We start from the raw sequence: 19,066 nt of genomic DNA, 5'->3' as shown, positions 1-19,066 counted from the left end.
TCAAATCTACTTTAGTCCTAGAATCAGTATATTTTAATATCATTTTTGTTTCAACGCAATATAGTTAACTTTTTGCAACTGTATAGTCAGAAATCAACAGTCAATTGACTAGGTCTTCTTAACGCTTCAAATTTCAATTTTTTCATGAGATAATTCGCAAAAATTAGAATCGTTAGAAAAAACAATGTTGTGACTGCTACGCATGCGTACAAAGTATTTCAACAGCGTCGTCTTTTCTTGTGATTTATGTAGTTCATGGTTGAGAAACCGCTTTCATTTACGTCTTTTGATTGGAATTATATTTTATAACTTTCGTGGTATTTCGCCTGTTTTTTTTGCGTTTCGATCATTATTATTAGTGATACAGCATCGCAGTAAAAAAGAGAGAGAGAACTAAGAAAAAGTTAAACATGGGACGTTATAGAAGGTAAGCTATGTGTATATGTAGGTAGATGAAAATATATGTTATCAATATGTTCGATGCTCAGCGTTGATATCGCGTATTTGAAATAAATGCAGTTGAACTGCGGCTATTTGTTCCACGAAACAAAACAGAATTACATTCAGGATAAAGAAGCGAAAAACAAAAAGTAATTAATGAGAAATTCTTTTTGGCATTTGTCACATATCTGTGACAATTATAACCTTCCGCGCGTTTTCAGTACAGGCTTGGCAAACATTTAGCAGTTTGTACATACATGAATTTCCACGAAATGAACAGTAAGATTGAAATTTTTCGTCATAGATTTTTTTTATATATTTTGGAAATAATATATAAATTGAATGAGAATTAAAAATTAATAAAAAAAAAATTTGTATTTTTACTTTTGTAAGTTAGTACAAATTTTGCTTGAAAGGTGAATTCTATGAAGACAAGGCAGTAAGATTTATATTTCAGTATTAATAACTTTGTATGTTTCATTTTTCAGTCGCAGTCGTGATAGGGATAGGAGACGTAGATCACGCAGTAGGTCTCGTAGCAGATCACCTAGAGACAGAAGGAATTGGGGTGGCAGTGGAGGTAGAGACCGAGGTGGCGGCAGAAATAGTCGTGGCCAACCTGGTGCAAATTTAAGAAAGCCTAGATGGGACTTAAGTCGATTAGAACCTTTCAAAAAAGATTTTTACGTACCACATGAAGCAGTTCAGAATCGAGATCCACGTATAGTTGAACAATATAGAAGTGAAAAAGAAATCACCCTTAAAGGAAAAAATATACCTAATCCTGTATTCACATTTGAAGAGACAGGTTTTCCGGACTATGTCCTGAAAGAAATTAAGTAAGTATCTCTCAGATGACAATTTGGTCTAAGATAAAAGCGCTTCAAGTATATTAACAGCTATGCAATTATTTTACAATGGTGATGTTAGAATTTATTTCTTAAGTTTAGAACAAGTATCCAGTATGTGATGACATGTTGTTCATTGTCAAGAACACTATCAGAACTTAAAACTTGCTTATTCTGGAAACTTTACTTTCATCAGATCAGAAGTAAGAACAGAGCTGAAATTGTTAGGATTTCAAGTTAATAAGAAAAAAAGTAATAAAGAATTAAAATTGATTAAAATCGAAGAGCTGCTGAAAATTTTGAATTGTGATGCTATATATTACAGAATGTGATCTATTTGATATGATAGATTGTCATAAACATGTTGTTATTTATAATTTTCAGGCGACAAGGTTTTACTGAACCGACATCGATACAAGCACAGGGATGGCCAATTGCTTTAAGCGGTAGGGACATGGTTGGGATTGCATCGACGGGTTCTGGAAAAACATTGTCTTACATACTTCCAGCAATCGTTCACATTAATAGCCAGCCTAAGTTAGGTCGAAAAGATGGACCTATTGCTTTAGTGCTAGCGCCAACACGAGAACTTGCGCAACAAATTCAACAAGTTGCCGATGATTTTGGTCATTCCTCTGGTATTAGAAACACTTGTTTATATGGTGGAGCACCAAAAGGTGCACAGGCCAGAGATTTAGATGGTGGTGTGGAAATCGTTATAGCTACACCTGGTAGACTGTTGGATTTCCTTGAATCGGGACGTACAAACCTAAAAAGATGTACTTATTTAGTGTTGGATGAAGCAGATAGAATGTTAGATATGGGATTTGAGCCGCAAATTAGAAAAATCATAGAGCAAATTAGACCAGATAGACAAACACTAATGTGGTCTGCTACATGGCCCAAGGAAGTAAAAAATTTAGCTGAAGATTTTCTGAAAGATTATGCTCAAATTAATGTTGGGTCTCTGCAATTAGCTGCAAATCATAATATTTTGCAAATCATCGATGTGTGTCAAGATTACGAAAAAGAAAATAAGTAAGAGATTATATTTGTCGAGAAAATTGTCGAAAAATTTGATCTTATTACTAATTTAATTTGCAATTATAGATTAAGCACACTTTTGAAAGAAATAATGGCGGAAAGTGAAAACAAAACCATAGTATTTATTGAAACAAAACGCAGAGTGGATGAAATAACAAGAAAAATGAAGAGAGATGGTTGGCCAGCTGTTTGTATACATGGTGACAAGACACAACAAGAAAGAGATTGGGTTTTACAAGGTAAAAATTGTAAATTATACATTGATAAATATTTTAAAAAATAGTTGACACCAATTTTTCTGTTTCAATTTTTTAGATTTTAGATCAGGAAAAGCGCCAATTCTTGTCGCAACAGATGTTGCTGCTCGAGGTCTTGGTAAGTAAACAATTGTTATTATGATATAATAAAATATCAAATATCATTGATCATTTTCCTTTGATATGGAGAATGAATCACATTTCTACCAGTGAGCTTAATTATTGCAGTATACGAGATATCTTGTTCTGATATAACATTAAAATTATAGTTACCAAATGAAGAATATGATAAATTTGTTAACTGGATCTAGAAAAAATTATTCTACAAGACATTAGAACTTTTTAATACTTTTCACTTGTCTCATGTATATGACAATCAGAACAAGGTTTCATTTGATTTGTATTTGTACCACTTTATGATTGGAAACAAGATAACTAAATTTTTTTTACTAATTTATCGATAATATAAACTATATAAATTTTTCAAAATTTTAGATATGAAAAAATTTTATCGTTGCATATAAATTAATAGATGTGTACATGTATAGCATACATAAAAATGCATAACGTGGTTCATTCAGCATTTCTAATCTTTGTGTTTATTTGCTTCCTCACTTTTTGCTAAAGGTAATAATTTTTAAATAATACATGAGAATGGTCGTAAAGATAAGTTGAAATTGATGTACTCGGCAAGCTCTTGATTTATAAAGGTACAGAAGCAGTTGATCTAGTTACAGAGAAAAACATGAATTGTAAAATTCAAAAGCAAAATAATTGCAGTTTCTAGTGAAGACATAAAGGTGTTGCTTTCTTAAAAAAATCGCATAACTTCATAAAGTACTGATGCACCATTTTACGTTGCTACATTTACAATGTAATTATTACTTGAACTTAGGGTTAATCTGACCAAATTATTCTACGCTTGCCGAAAGTCACAGATGAACAAATAGAAGTTTAGAGATATTCTTTTCCCATAAAATATCGCCTTCATTGAGATTATCAGAGTTCTGTTAATGAGAATTGACAAAAAGAAATAGAATAGAAAAAGAAAAAAACTAGAAAACAAAAAAAAAATACTGTAATACAAAATTCATATTGAACACAGGAAAGTAATGAGATAAACATGTACCTAACGCGGTTGGATCTTTGTTTGTATTGCAGAGGCACATTGCGCGCAGACCCACGCCGGGTAATGCAAAGCAAATTGGGGGTGCCCGCCGCGTGTTTGTTCGGTGGTGCACTGGTTTGCATTGTCTGCGCTGGCTGCGACGCGTGCCTCTAATCGTCAATTCCGTGAAAGGCCAGTCCGGGCCAAATCGGGGTCTACTTTACCTCCTACATACTGGATATCAGTTCTACGCTACGCTGTACGCCATCTGGGCTGGCCAAGTCGTTGTTGCCAGAATAGAATCCCCTGCGCTGGCCGCTCAAGCTAATCAGACCCAACAACGGTCCATTGAGGCGGTGGCATGGTAGCTGATGCCAGAGCCTCTAAGTGTGCCCTGTAGCAACAGAATGGCGGAGGCTGTAGCTGGAGCGAGCGCAAACAGCCAGGCCCTGCCCGTACGTTGCTAGCGACACTCACCCACTGCCTAATTTTAGTATAACAGTAATCTTAAATTAATTGCTATATATATATAGCTGTATAAACCGCCCAGAAAAAAGGTAATTTGACTGTATAACATTCTCCTTCCAATGAAATCTAAGATAATTTTTTATTAAAGGAAAATCTCGCTCGATACGAAAATGTTGTGTAATTATTAACTTAGAAAGTATCTAATTATATATATATATATAACAATTAAAAATTGTAATCGTACTTGAATTATTTACCTATCTGAAAATTTGTCGCAAGTAAGTTTGAAGTAATTCCAGTTGAATGTCTTCTTCGTTAAGAATTGCCCAACATTTCATTTAATCAAAAATGTCTTGATTTCCCAAAAAGGTGTAGTACAGTTCAAATATATTTTCCTGGGGGTCTCAATATGTACACTTTTTACATATACATATGTAACAAAATGTTTTGTAAAATGTGACGTACTGGAGCGTATAAAAAATTCTTGAATTAAAAAGAAGTCAATTCTTGGTGTCTCTTTGTGATCATTATTCACCAACTTTATATACAGTACAGTAAAATTTTCAGAAATTATTTTATACTTTAAATTATCTGTAAAATTTAGAAAGTTGTTGATTAATGGTCCATACAATATTGCCAAGAACTGTCTTGTTCTTTTTTAATTCAAGAATATTTTGAATATTTTATAAAACATTCTGTACGTGTATGTATATATTTACGTAAATCTCTATATACATACACACATGTATCACTCTTATGTCCATTTGAATTTACATTTCCTTTATCCTTCTGAATCCTTTATGATAACTATGTCATTTTACATATTCACATTATACTAACTATCATATCAAATAAGGTTTTATGTATATCAATTCTGGTTTCATTTTACTTGAGTATTTATATCCATTATATATATAAATCTACAATATTTATTGTAACAATGAATCAGTGGATATTTCAAATCAGGTATCTTCGTGAAATTGAGCAAGTACTAATTTTTTACATATTAGAAGAAATGATATTTTTATTAAAAAAGGAAACCAGGATTGATTTTGCGCGGAAATTTATTTCAGCACTTTATACTTAGTCAAAACGCTCTCTAAAGACATAGTATTCTTTCTCGTTTCTTTAAATTTCGTTTTATGGTATTATTTGAACAAACAAATATTTATCCTCGAGAAACCATTAAATGAAATGCTTTATAAGTCTTTTTTTCTGTGTATGTGTTTCTTCTTTTTTTTTCTCTCTCTTTTATGTACCTGTATATTAAAACTTGCTTACAATACACATAGTCAAATAAATTTATAAGATACTCTTAGTTGAGGTGACATAGGTGAATGATTGTAGTACTACCTTTTGGAGAGCGTATTTTAATCTAAACATTTCTTTGAAATAAGTGATTGAGATATTTAATATGACATTTTATATACGTTTTGCCATACTACTATCTTAACTGATGTCTGTCCGGAAGGCGGATGCCATTGGCGATTAACAGCTAATACATATGCTTTATTTCAGACGTTGAAGACGTCAAGTTTGTCATCAATTTTGACTATCCCTCCTGTTCGGAGGATTACGTTCATCGAATCGGTCGAACAGGTCGTCGCCAAAAAACTGGTACAGCATATACCTTTTTTACACCTAATAATTCAAATAAGGCTAACGACCTGATCCAGGTATTGAAAGAAGCAAATCAAGTTATCAATCCAAAGCTATTGGAACTTGCTGATAGTAAGAGCGGTGGATATGGCAGACATAGAGGTACTTATCTATTCTTCATCTCATCAAAATCTTGCAACTCCCTTATTTGAGACTTCTCTCATCAAAATCTTCTATTATCCTTTATTTGAGACTTGTTTTATTCAATATTTCCAGCCTTAAGTGACATCTGGAAAATGTTAATTAATTAATTAATTAATTAATTGGATATTTTTAGGTGGAAGAAATAGATGGCGGTCTCGAGGTGGCCGAAACGGGAAAGATCGTAGCTATTCGAGAAGTAGAAGTCGAAGTCACAGTAGGGAACACAATGGTCGTAGTAATCGTCGCAGTTACAGCCGAAGTTACTCTCGAAGTCGTAGTCCTGTTAACAATCGTACAGGTAAGTAACGGTATGTTCGCATTGTGCTAAATTGCATCTGTATGTCTGTATGGAACTCAAAATGGAACAATTTCTCAAATTTTATATTGTGTAAAAAGATTTGTATGTTTATAGAAGTAATCGGTAAGAGCTATTGGAGCAGCGAGAGATGATCTTCCACGAACAGTTAAGGACCAAATCAATGTAATATGTAATAATTTTCTTTTTTTTTTTTTCTATGTCTCTTAAAAGTATTCACTTAATATGTACACGTCGTATGTATAAATTATAACTTTGGTGTTCCAAACCGATGTATACGTTGCGTGACGTATTTATGTATGATAATACTTGTGCATTACAGGTAAATCACGTTAGAAATGTATGGTGAATGTTTTTCAATAAGCGAGTACACATCTTTAAATTATATATAACAGAATGGTTAGTTGAACACGGTGTAACATGTACTAAAGTATATTTTAAATGAACTTGAGAGATCAATTAACGAATCAACTGATATTGAGATTTATCGAGTAATTGTAAAAATTAGGATACAAAGTGATTTCGATGTTTTCCGAATATTTCTACGTTTATAGAGCGTTTTCTTGCTAAGTTTACGTCCTGAACTTCAACCACAAAACAGATAAACTTAGGGTAAGAATGTAGTTACATTCACACATTGTGTGTATCACGTACATGTTTTATAATGATTGTTGCAGCATCCGATAATACAAGTTAGTTTTATGTAAGCGGTATTGTGAGTTTAATTAGATGAATTACCTAAATGATCCAAATGATTCCACGATTTTATCATTAACCCGGCGATCAATTGTAGACACGTAGTGCTTACTGGCAATTACATGTATTCGCGCATTTAAAATTGATGAAGTAATGTACAGTATTTAATAACGGTGTAATAAATGAATTTATTAACTATTTAAGAATCCGTTCGTTGGCTTTTCTTTCGTCTTGTTCTTCTGTTTCTTCTTTTTTCTTTTTCTCCAAGAGAAAAATTTTCCTCCATTGAAATATCCCAAAAGTTTCATTGTCAAAGCGATCAAAGAGCACCACATTGAAATATACCATGCCACGTTTCTTCTCATCAAACAGTTAGAAAATAATAGCCACCGTCAAACGCACGGTTCTTTCCTCAAACATCAAAAATCAAACTAAACGAAATGTCAAAGCAAAATGTCAAAGAAATCATTCGTATTGGTCGTAGACTCTCAGGCACGTGTTGTTTCCTTTTCTTTCATTTTGTTCATCAATTCCACCGTTTACAAAGGAGGTGAGAGCATAAAAGTTGTTCGGCAAAGTATACAATAAGATAAAAATTGTTTTGTACAAAGTATACAATAAAAATATAATGAAGTGTGTAACAAAATAAACATTTGTTCGACAGAGAGGAAGAACAGACAGCAATCCCCCGGAGGGGAGAGCAGCCAAAGATTTATGAATGAACTGTAATACAGGTGGATGGGTCGATAGAGCGGCCCCCCGCGAGATCGCACGGCAAGGGCGTAGTAATCGATAGAGTGAGGGTGAGAAGGGATAGAAGCCGGCACCGTCGAAGCAGACGAAGAACGGCAGAGGCCGTGGAGGGCAGAGTCCATTCAGTAGAAGGCGGCAAGGCTGCTATTGATTGCGTGGGTGGTCAGAGGAGAGATGAGTTTACCCCCACCTTCGGCCATTCAGCAGCCGCACTGCCGGTGACACGGGGGTTAGGCGGAGGGGAAGGGGCCTTGAAAGATCCGAGGGGGGAGAGCCAGAGCGAAGAAGAGGGAACGATAGCCCGATTACTGGAATGCCGTGGGTGGCTAACAAGGGAGAGAGAGGGGGGGTTCCACCTCTGTCTTCGATCATACACGCGAATGTAGGCACAACCACTTTGCCCTAAAATTGACATTTACCCCCCTAAAAGTCCTTTGCTGAAAGTTCACGCTTTACGTGTTTGTTTTTTTTTTCCTCTCTTTCTTTCTCTCTCTCTCTCTCTCTCGCTTTGTCCCGACGAGACTCTCCACTCGCTATTTCGGATGATTGATGAACCACGTGAAAAGTCAAAAGTCTAAATACATGCTTTCGAAAATTCCGACATTTCGACGATCTGGTAATTTAATTTTGCCACTCGCTGCGTAATTCGGAATTATTGCTTATCTTTATCGGTCGGGGGGACTGTCGATGTCGTTGGAAGACTAAAAAGCCATTGTTCGCGTTGATTATTTCATTACGATAAGGCCGGGCTTCTACGGAGCACAATAATGGTTCTTCATCGAGATACGAATAAGAAATGTGAACGCCGCCGATGGTGAAATATCGCCAACGGGTTTCTTTGTCTTCCAGTTTCATTGGATTTTAGATCTCTGGCTACAATGAAAAATACATTCGCGTGATAAAGACAGCAAAATACTCGCTCTGAATATGCGAAATGTGTACGTACCTAGTAGCGTGGCATCAAGGAGTTTGGTCTTGCGCTAGTCAGCCACGAACTCGTTCTCAAGCGAGTGCACATCTGAAATCGTTTCATGATAATTTCATAAACTTAACGAACAGAAACTTTTTAAAATGGACTTGATCAACATGTTAAAGTGTCTTTGCTCTACGTAAATTTAGATGTGTTTGACAAAATCGAACAAATAAAAAATAAACGAGACACATCGATTTTTCATTCGGTTCGTTCGATAGAGCCTCAATATTGAAAAAGTTCAATATTAATTTGTTCAACAGATTCAACAACCATTGTGACGCAACTGCTTCTGATTTAGGGTACGGGCTACAACGATTTTAAGTCCCAGGGAGAAACTTGTTGCGCAGGCGGACCGGAACTTAACGTAAGCTTGTTCGTGATCTGCTGTCCTAGCCCTACAACATTATAATCTTCGCGATAAATTTCTTTTTTTAAATAATTCACTTCTTTCGTAACGCTGCTCGAACATGCACCGAGTTCTGAGTGACACAAGAAAATTCAAAAGTCGCGTTACAATGCAATAAAATTGATACTATACAAGTACGACATTGAACAGTATTACATTCGAGGTTCAACTTTTGCTACTTTGTACAAAAATAATGAACAAGTGAAGAAGATATACAATTTACGTAGTGCATTTTAAACGATCATTCACTGAATATTCTGTTAATACCATCAGCTATTATCTTATAGCACAACAATTTATCTTGAAAGACAGAATAGACAAAAAGAAGCGTCGGATCAATTCAAAGGGAGAGCAATAAAGACCATAGCCTTATCTATAAGATTATAAAGAAAAGAAGGTAAATATAGGAAATACTAAGAAAATTCTTAGAAGGGAGCTTTTAGGAACAGCTAAATCTGTTCCGGCGAAAAGCTCCTTTTGGAGTACGAAGAGAACGGCAGAGAGAAGAACGAGAAGAGAGGAAAAGAGAGACGAAGCTTGACAGAGAGTCCGCGTAGAGGGGTTTGAAACGAACGAAGGGGTGTACTCTGAAAGAGAGGGGCAGCAAAGGAAGGCGAATAGTCGCCGCGGTGATACCACCTCTCTCAGTTGCTCCTCGGTTTCCGGACTGCGTGGATTGGCAGGTTAGTGAATCCAACTCTCGTTCATTCACCAGTTTCTCTTCGTTCCACTCTTGACCTCCTTCCTTCCTTGGTACTCTCTATGTTTCTCTGTCTCTCTCTCTCTCTCTCCCTCTCTTCTCTCTCTCTCTCCCTCTCTTTTCTCTCTCTCTTCTCACCCTCGTTTTCCACCCCGTGTGTCCGCCAGCGGCTCCATTCATGTGATTCGTTCTTTGCTCGCTCTCTCGTTCGCTGCTCTCCTTGATTTATCGAAGTTGCCAGTGAAAAACGTTCTTCCTTCGTAGTCTCGCTGCTCGATCACCGATCATCCTGTCAACGTGTATTAACGAACGAGTTAATCACAGGTATATCTCCGCTATCTTCTATTTTGATTTTTCATTTAATATCGTACCGGCGATAAACTGATTACTTTAGAAAAGTAATTGCACGATAGAAGAGTAATGTACGTGTGTGTAACACACAAAGCGACACACAGGTGAGATTACCTTAGCTAACGAATTCCTGCGTGTCTCTCCCTTTTTTAATTAGACCTAGCTCTGTAAATTCTTCGTCCCTCGGTCTTGTGATCAAAGTTTCTCAAAGTAACAAATCCGCTGGGATGAGATCGAGGATCATTTTCTACAGTTAATTACAGAGAGAAGGTAATTTTTCGTGTTTCGACCAGCCGCATTTGAAACACATTTGTTAAGGGAGAGAAACAGGATGAGCTGAGAGGATATATTCGAGAAACAGCTGTTAGAGCTGGTAATGAAAAGTGGCTGCTGCTGGATCCGCAGTCTTTTTCCTGCAAAAAGAAAAAAAATGTATGCAGTATATGCAGCAAACTGTCAGTAGTTTCAAGAAGAGTGTGTCATTTTGTTACCTGTCTATCTCTTTTAAAAATTAAGAGGAAAATACAGCCACGGGATACACGCGTAGAAACATGTACATAGAAATCAAATTACCCTTTCGTTTCGTGTCGTGTTCTTTCGTTTGAGCCTCTTCCACCATTTGTAACGTTTACGCTGAAAATATAAAGAGAGAAAAAAAGGAAAAAAATATGAAGAATGATTGAAAAGTAGTCTGTGTCTAGCATTAAGAACGGCTTTCGAATTTCCTTCGAGTTTCATCAACCGATCAAAGAGTCAATTGTCCTAGATAGTAGTAATTTAGTATTTCATGGAAAGTATATCTTTATACGTGCGTGTCTTTTGTACTTTGTAACTGAAGGAGCCGAGAAACAGTGAATATGAGAAGAAACAAAGGCACTCTGAATCATGGAATAATCGAACAATCATAGTTATTCAGATTGTTGTCGTTTTATGTATATTGTAAACCGTAGAAATGTCCAAAGGCGCACAGTGATGTAAGATTTATGCCGAAGAAAGGGAATGCAGTCACAATCAAGTGACGTAAAGGACGCCGATTCTACTGAAAGACAGTCGAAAGACCGTACTATTAAATAACTAATAACAATAACATAACGCGTAATGAACAGATTAATGACAATATGCAATAATTAAAACAAGAAGAGATCAGTTCAAATGTCTTTTTCAACTCACAAAGAGCTATCTGTTGCATACAATAGAATTGTACAAAACTGTGAATATTAAAAATAAAAAAAAATATATATATATTCCAATTTTTCTTTGCTAATTTACTGTAATTTGTATTATTCTTTTCGCAACTTTTTTGAAATCAAAATTGATCATTCTGATCAGAAAGGAATCATAAAAAGTGTTCGTAATTGTCAAGCGAAATTAAATTTAGAGGCTGACGATGGATCTCCCTCGTGCATTTAATTAACAAAGCTAAAGCTAGGGCGGGCTACCCTTAATCGAAATTCCATGGCAGGGATGATTCTAGTAATTATTTCGTCTAGCACGAAAGGAAGTTTAATAATTCACAGTCACTTATGAAAACTATGTCAATTTCGACCGTTCTTCGATCACTTTTCACAATGGATGCAATTATTTTAAAGAACCTCGATATACACGAAGACAAATCAATTGAGCAACATATCGAAAATACGAGCCTGTTTCGAAATCGTGCATTCGATGTAAAAAAAATTTTCTTTCGAGAGATGAGAAATTTGCTTGACGTTACGTTATGTAATCTCTCTGTTCTAGTCCTCCTTCTGCACCATAAATTTCACCTACTGTTTTCTTAATTCAATCAGCTCGTTTCTATTTAAAACACAGAATACTTTAGACACAGAGTATAAAACTCTGCTCGATTTGACACATTATTAAAATTCTAATACAATGCAAATTACTGAAATTAACTGTACTGTGGAAAAAAGAAAAAAAAAAAGAAACATCCCAGTCTCAGTACCAAGTGACAAGTATAAACTCTTTTATAATTAAACTAGTTTAATAACTGAACTTGATTTCAGCTTGATACCTAAACAATGATATGCAAAAAAAGAAAAAAGTCGTTCCCTCCTTTCACCTCTTGAATTTGAATATGAAATCTGAAATCTGTGTTGCATGTCGTTTTCCTAGAATAATGCGTGCCGTGGCCGTATGGACCGCTTTCGTGTTAGCGTACTCGAGCAGCCCGTTCGTGACCGGTATACGATACATCGATCCGATCTCGCCGCAATCAGGGAACACCGGCGACATCGCCGAGAAGCGCGTTGACCTGACCGAGCCAACATGCGAAGAATTGAGGGCAATGTGGAGGAATACGAAACGGCAGAGCAGGGCTGCTAAAACCACCACCTTCTATCCCGATCCGTTTTCATTCAAGCTCTGGAAACCTTATTCCGAACGTTCCAAGCCCCCACTCAACTATGTTGGTAAGACAATCTCGCGAGATGATCTCGTGCAACCTGTTGTTGTTTCAGATCACCTGAAAAGGAGAGAGAGAAAAAAAAAAGTATAGTAAAATCTTCTGTGAAACAAGAAAAAGTATCGAATAAAGGAAATTCAAGATACAAATATCTCTGGATTAAATGTTCCCGTGGAATTTAATTAATTGTTTTTAGAGAGAAAGGGGAGGGAGGTTTATTTTAATTGAAACGGTTCGCAACGGTTATGAATGGAACGGGGATTTCTCTGTGTAAATACAGAGTTGTAAAAAAAAAGTTGTACGTTAAACGAACAAAGTTGGGATATCAATTTCGTCGGTTGTTCCTCTTTTTTTTCCGTCAGAACCATTTCACCATGATGCTACATTCCGTTTTGTTTATTCTGAAACGAACAAGTCGAATGTTTCCGTATTTACACGTTAATTTATTAATGCACGGTTTGCTCCCTTAATTAAACTCTGGGGCTCTGCGTAGTTCACAATAGAGGCTAAACATAAGCGATGGTGGCAAAATAATCAAATTGTTGGTGCCTGTACGTTACCCTGAAAGCTCTTTGACTCGCGACTAAACTTTCCATAGAAAGTTCTCAAATACCTGATAAAGCATAAAGTTCTAACGTTATGAAGAACTGCTGCTAATAATAAATTGATATTGCTCGTTCAAGAATGATTTAAAATTAAATAACACAGAGAAACTTAACATAGAGATATTACAAAATCAGATACTTAAAATCACAGAGATACTTAAAATCATTCCTTTCTGATGCTTTGCTGATATTTCCAAAGAAATTGTTTTTCAAATGTTCGTTTGCCATTTAATTGATCCAACAATCGTCGAGTTAAATAATAATTGCGACACAGAAGAGTGGCTGATTTGCTCTTTGCTTGTACCACTGCAATCTGAAATGATCAGGGGAGCACATCAGACAAAAAGGAAGTGCATGATATTTGAAAATAAATTAATAAGAAGATACACGATATTTAAAATTTCCAATCATTTCACTACTTCAAAATTCTTGAAATTTTGATACACCTACGTATGTAATTTACTTTCTTTTAGTACAAAGTCATACCTAGAACAATCAAAATATTATTACTGAGAACAATTTTCTATTAATATAATATTTGTTATAATATTATAATTATATATATTATACTTATTATGTAATAATAGATATTTATTAAGTAGCCTTTTATTAAATGTTGCACCTGGCCGCCTGGTGTGCAGGAAAGTACACGGGAAGACCGCGTAACCGTGCAGGAGGTAGCGCCCCAATTTATGGAAGAATGGTGCACAAAGCGCCAGCAGGCAGCAGGCTAAGAAACGGGATGCGACATTCGCCACGGCCATTCGACAAAATTCCACTCTCTATCGGAACAATCAATTCCTACTCGCCATCGTCAAGGCGTGTAAGCAGCTTCCGTACGGTAGGCGGTGGTTCTCCTCATTTGGCCCAGGTACCGCAAGCCGGCAGTTTTCAGTATTTAAAGGAATTACTCCGTGCTGAGCGTGCTCGTGAACTACAGGTTAATATATATTAAACAACAACACGTTAGACGAAACATTATCCAAATATTTGCCGATCGAGCGAATTACAAAATTAATTGATCTCGCAACGTCGGAACATTTTGTTCGAAAAATTGTTTAAAAAGACGATGTAACAAGTAACGATTACGATTTTGTTGCTCATTTTCTAATGAGTGTGTGTCCGAGCATGTGTCAGAAATATTCGTAATTTTCTCCTTGCTTGATTGAAAATTCTAGGAACAACACAAAGCCGAACTCGCTGAGAAGACAGCCACCTTTAAGGGCACCGTTGACAACGAGCATTTCTTCAATGTCCAGCAATCGCGGAAGCAATTTCTGAAGCCGGCGCTGCGAATTCCGACGAAAGCCAATTACGAATTCGGCCAGGGACGGTACACACCGAACGTGCAAAATATTGGTCAAGTATGGGCGGTGAGTACAACGAAATCTCTGTAGTTCATTCCCTAAAATCAACCAAGATATCTTCAAAAATATATTAATAACAGTACCTGTAATATATATTGTATTAATGTATTAATATACACCTGTAATGTATATTAATATATTAATAACAGTACCAGTAATACATTCCACATTACATGTTCATAGCTCACAATATCATTACAAACATGCAATATATATTAATATATTAATAATATACTAATATATTAATATAATACATGTAGTATATATTAATATATTAATACCGGTACCAGTGATACATTCCATATTACATGTTCTTAGCTCATAATATCATTACAAACCTGTAATATATTACTGTAATATATATTAATATATTAGTGTAATATATATTAATACATTAATAACAGTACCAGTAATACATTCCACATTACATGTTCTTAGCTCACAATATCATTACTTGCAATATATATTAATGTATTAATATATACATGTAATATATATTCATATATTAATAACAGTACCAGTGATACATTCTACATTATATATTCTTAGCTCATAATATCATAACAAACCTGTAATATATTATAATATATATTACTATAATATATATTAATATATTAATATATACCTGTAATATATTAATGTAATATACATTAATAACAGTACCAGTGATACATTCCACATTACATGTTCTTAGCTCACAATATCATTACAAATCTTTTCATCAACATTGTCATTGCTAAATTATGATTTTCATGCAATTTCATATATTTTTACAAACGTGACTGAAAAAGAAACAGACTCTGTACACCTTTGCACCATTGACAATTAACATAAAAGAATGCACACAGTCATCTCAGTTAACGTGAGAGTTTACAGCGACGTTCTCTTACAGAGGAGCGGTCCCCAGTCCCGTGAATACTTGTTGCGTTAGTATCTCAACGGACTGCCGATATCTCCAACCAAGAAGCTACCCCCAACGATCAATCGTAACGACTTCTCCAATTGCGTTCGCGCACGCAAAACGAAAAGATTCGTTATCAGCTTTTATCCGGCAATTCCCCGTCATCCCGAAATTCGCGTGAAATTGAGCGAAATCCTTGCAGCTGAGTAAAACAGAGCTTCGGCGGAAGGGCTTTTTACTTTCGTTGTTTCTCCCCACCCCCGTCGTCCTTTTAAGAGAAAGATTATTCTTAAGGCTTTTATTGTCTCTGGCGTCTGGAATTCTCTCGGACCTCGGTCGTGTATGTGTGTGTGACATGTTGAAGGTGGATTCACCTATGCTCGAGCGAACATGTGAAGTCAATAAATACGAATGAATTTCGATGGAAGGTCGTAAACCACAGGGAGAAACGGCTTCGACAACACGCTACAGAATGTATATTTTCTTAATTCGTTTAAAACTCGCACAGATTTAATTGCGCGGCCGTGCCCGTGTTGCCTGTGTAGAATCTTCCAAAATACATATTTAAATATAAAATTTAATACTATCTCTGGAAATATGGCTGCAGCGGCAACGTAATCGCACCTTTGTGTCGCTGAGCGGAGAAAACACGAGCAGAACTTGCGCTATTATCTATGTATATTTGTCACAATATACCAATGTTAGTTGCGTTACAATTGGACTGCGCAGTTTTATGCATTTTTTTTGGAAAAGTGCGCGAACGATGCACATGATACACACGGAAATACCCAAAGTAGAGAGTTGTAATGTACAACAGATAGAGAAAACGAACTTCCATCTAAGTTCCTTGAATATGTTCGTAAAAATTCACATTACGCATAAAAATTCCGCGGTGTGATTGTAATACGTGAATATTACTTTTCATAAATTGACTGAAATTTGTCTCTTCACACGGTACTATGACAATAAGGAGACTGCTAAGATAGACTCTCTCCGTTCCTCAAATAAGGAAAAATCTGAAAAATACAAATGTTTTCTTCAGAGACGCGAGAAAACTTTGTTCTTGGCATTTTATTTATGGGAGATCGTGCAATATCGTTTATAATTATTTAAGCAAATATTAGAATTAAGTCGTATTATAAACGATACTTTGTCTTTTGCAACTTTATTTGATAATTGTACTATTAATTTACTATTAAGTTAAACAATAACGAGCGATAATTTAACATATCAGATGATTATTTACCATGGTTCGTCGGAGTATGAGTTGTTTCTTTCTTCGACATATAAATACATCTGCAGCTTAATAATGGTTGCGACGATATGATCGAAATGATACAATCGTTAATTCAATCCAACGATAGAAGAGATAGTGCTCTGGTTTTCTCCGCCTTATTTGAACTTGACAATAAAATAGAAAGACTAATATTTTGAAAATTTTAACAATATATATATATATATATAAATATATAAATAAAGTATAATCAACGGAACTGTACCGAAGACAATAATTATTGTTAAGAGATATTCTTGTAATCTGTACGTGCAATCGACACGGATGCGATTTCAATTTTTCTTTTACACATCAATGACCGATAATTGTGCATGCAAAAATTGTGAATTCTTTTTGAAGACCAAAGAAAAAAAAAAAAGAAAAGAAAAAGAAAAGAAAGATGAAAACGCACCGTTGACATTTTGTTCAGTGTGCTTATTCGAACTTCGTGTGTATCGATTGCACGTGCAATCGGTTTAACTTTCAACCCTTAAGCACTCGATTGAGAGGGCCGCAAAACTTACGTTGTAACTCTTACTTTTCGAACAAGAACTTTTGTTAGATGAACATATCAAGGGTAACACAACTATTGAACGAACAAAACCAAAACGTTTTACTTGCACGAAAACGAAGGAGGGATAATATTGTGTTTTTATCTTTAGAACACTAGAACCACTGAGGTGGTCTCAACATGATTAACTCATAATTTTCGTCAGATATATTACAGATGAAAAACAGTGTATTTCTAGAGATTTTTTTTTTTTATAAACCGCCTAAATAAAAGCTTGCGTATTCTATTGTACCTTACAGTTTTTCTATTTTTTTTTTTTTTTTCGTTGCAATATCTCTGACGAAAATTCTTGGTGGTTCTAGTGTTGATTTGCCATGCGAACGTTATGCGAATAAGAAACACGAGCTTAAGGGTTCTAATTATACATAATGACAATAAATATAAACGTTTCTTGTGACGAGGTAGGTTAAAAAAAAAAAAAAAACAGACATTCACACGGCTTAATCCACGCTCTTGTGCTGAGAATTAACCACTTTCAACTCTTGTGACAGCGTACAAAAACCTAAAAAAAGAAAAAAAAGAGAGAGAAAAAAGGAAAAAGAAACTTCTGAACAATTATATAGAACAGTTTGATACCAATCGCGGTTCTAATATTTGACTATAAATACTTTATACTTGTATACATCTATTTGAATACGACACGGTGCGTATACTGCACATAATAACACATAACAGAGGATACACGTATATATATATATATACACATATATATGTATATATATCAATGTTATGCATACACGTAGAACCACGCGTACATTACATGCATATCAAGGTACACGCAAATATAATATATATTTGTTATACTACCTATTGACTATTATTATGTTGACTGGTGTGTTAATTAAGTTTTAAAGAATGGATCTTTCCGGCTGAGATTCTTCAATAGCAGAATCAGTGCCTGATATCCAAGCTAGAGACTGGTTGGAAATCTCTTTGGATACAGATTATTAAGCTATTCATTCACCTTCCTTTCGGCTGTCTCAATGTAAGAAGTTTCTGTTCTTCGAATGTGTACAGCGACATACTAAACATGTATACATGTGTGAAAAAAATCACTAAAAAAAAAAAAAGAAGAATTATATCCTGGGCGATGTTAGAAATAGTATATTTATGTAAAACTCTACAGGTGAAATTAATTTAAGGCGCGGGAGGCATGTCAGGGGTCGGAGCATCAAATCTTCCTCAACGTGAATCAACAAGGGTCGTATGTGTACAATAACGTAATTTATTTTTTTTACCTTCTGGATTTGAACGCACGTGCTCCTTAATTATCTACAAGTTTGATACTTGGACCCTGGATTGTCTCTGAAATACCAACTAAAATAAATTAGTAAGAACACGCTTCGAATTTCCTGCCCTAATAATTGTTCATTTCGCTCGACACTCTCCTTTTTATGTTTGAAATATAACTATGACAATATTAGCTATGGCAAATTGAGTTTACGACTCTTTCTATTTAACCATGCTGTCCCAATTATCAAGTTCACTCGGTTCCATCGTTCGATCGTGCAATTACCGACGAAAAAAAGTCGTTAGGAAATGAAGTTGCATTTTCGCGGGAACATCTCGTTCGAATATTTCGCACGATTTGAATGTTTGGGCGACGAGCGGATGAATGAAAGGTGATGGTACTCGTAACTTTGAAACTAATGAAACAGCATACCCATCGTGTAGTAATTTGCATGAATTTGCGAACGACACAGACTGGTAATTATTCAGTGACCGTGACATTTGTAAGTTCCGAAACACAGGGGAGAGATGTGTCGTAACAAGTTCCATTTCAA

At 35.4% G+C, this 19,066-nt stretch overlaps 2 protein-coding genes and 1 long non-coding RNA gene across 7 annotated transcripts; 2 read left to right on the top strand and 1 right to left on the bottom strand.

Annotated features, from left to right (window-relative positions):
* The first annotated feature begins 244 nt into the window (after positions 1 to 244).
* LOC122531238 (probable ATP-dependent RNA helicase DDX17) lies at positions 245 to 7,028 on the top strand. 4 transcript variants are annotated; one of them, XM_043659000.1, is made up of 8 exons: positions 245 to 427; positions 930 to 1,280; positions 1,674 to 2,327; positions 2,400 to 2,572; positions 2,649 to 2,708; positions 5,685 to 5,927; positions 6,103 to 6,267; positions 6,382 to 7,028. In XM_043659000.1, exons 1-8 carry the CDS (start codon positions 411 to 413, stop codon positions 6,417 to 6,419), a joined length of 1,701 nt encoding a protein of 566 aa, XP_043514935.1. In that variant the 5' UTR covers positions 245 to 410; the 3' UTR covers positions 6,420 to 7,028. The 4 variants fall into 4 exon arrangements, with proteins under 4 accessions (XP_043514935.1, XP_043514936.1, XP_043514938.1 ...); XM_043659001.1 differs by having other exon boundaries at positions 6,366 to 7,028; XM_043659003.1 differs by having other exon boundaries at positions 6,103 to 6,277.
* On the bottom strand, positions 6,794 to 10,573 carry LOC122531249. The gene is made up of 4 exons (XR_006307230.1): positions 10,279 to 10,573; positions 9,952 to 10,102; positions 8,681 to 8,752; positions 6,794 to 8,607 (listed from the first exon to the last, which is right to left on the bottom strand). It is a non-coding gene; the product is annotated as an uncharacterized LOC122531249 (long non-coding RNA).
* On the top strand, positions 9,650 to 18,716 carry LOC122531246. 2 transcript variants are annotated; one of them, XM_043659017.1, is made up of 5 exons: positions 9,650 to 9,796; positions 12,277 to 12,572; positions 13,812 to 14,110; positions 14,349 to 14,543; positions 15,430 to 18,716. In XM_043659017.1, exons 2-5 carry the CDS (start codon positions 12,281 to 12,283, stop codon positions 15,466 to 15,468), a joined length of 825 nt encoding a protein of 274 aa, XP_043514952.1. In that variant the 5' UTR covers positions 9,650 to 9,796; positions 12,277 to 12,280; the 3' UTR covers positions 15,469 to 18,716. The 2 variants fall into 2 exon arrangements, with proteins under 2 accessions (XP_043514952.1, XP_043514953.1); XM_043659018.1 differs by lacking the exon at positions 9,650 to 9,796 and adding an exon at positions 10,031 to 10,137.
* The last annotated feature ends 350 nt before the right edge of the window (positions 18,717 to 19,066 follow it).

Source organism: Frieseomelitta varia, unplaced genomic scaffold, assembly GCF_011392965.1.
Source record: "Frieseomelitta varia isolate USP_RPSP 00005682 unplaced genomic scaffold, Fvar_1.2 scaffold_380, whole genome shotgun sequence".
NCBI classification, from domain to species: domain Eukaryota; kingdom Metazoa; phylum Arthropoda; class Insecta; order Hymenoptera; family Apidae; genus Frieseomelitta; species Frieseomelitta varia.
This window is presented reverse-complemented; position numbering and strand designations above follow the sequence as displayed.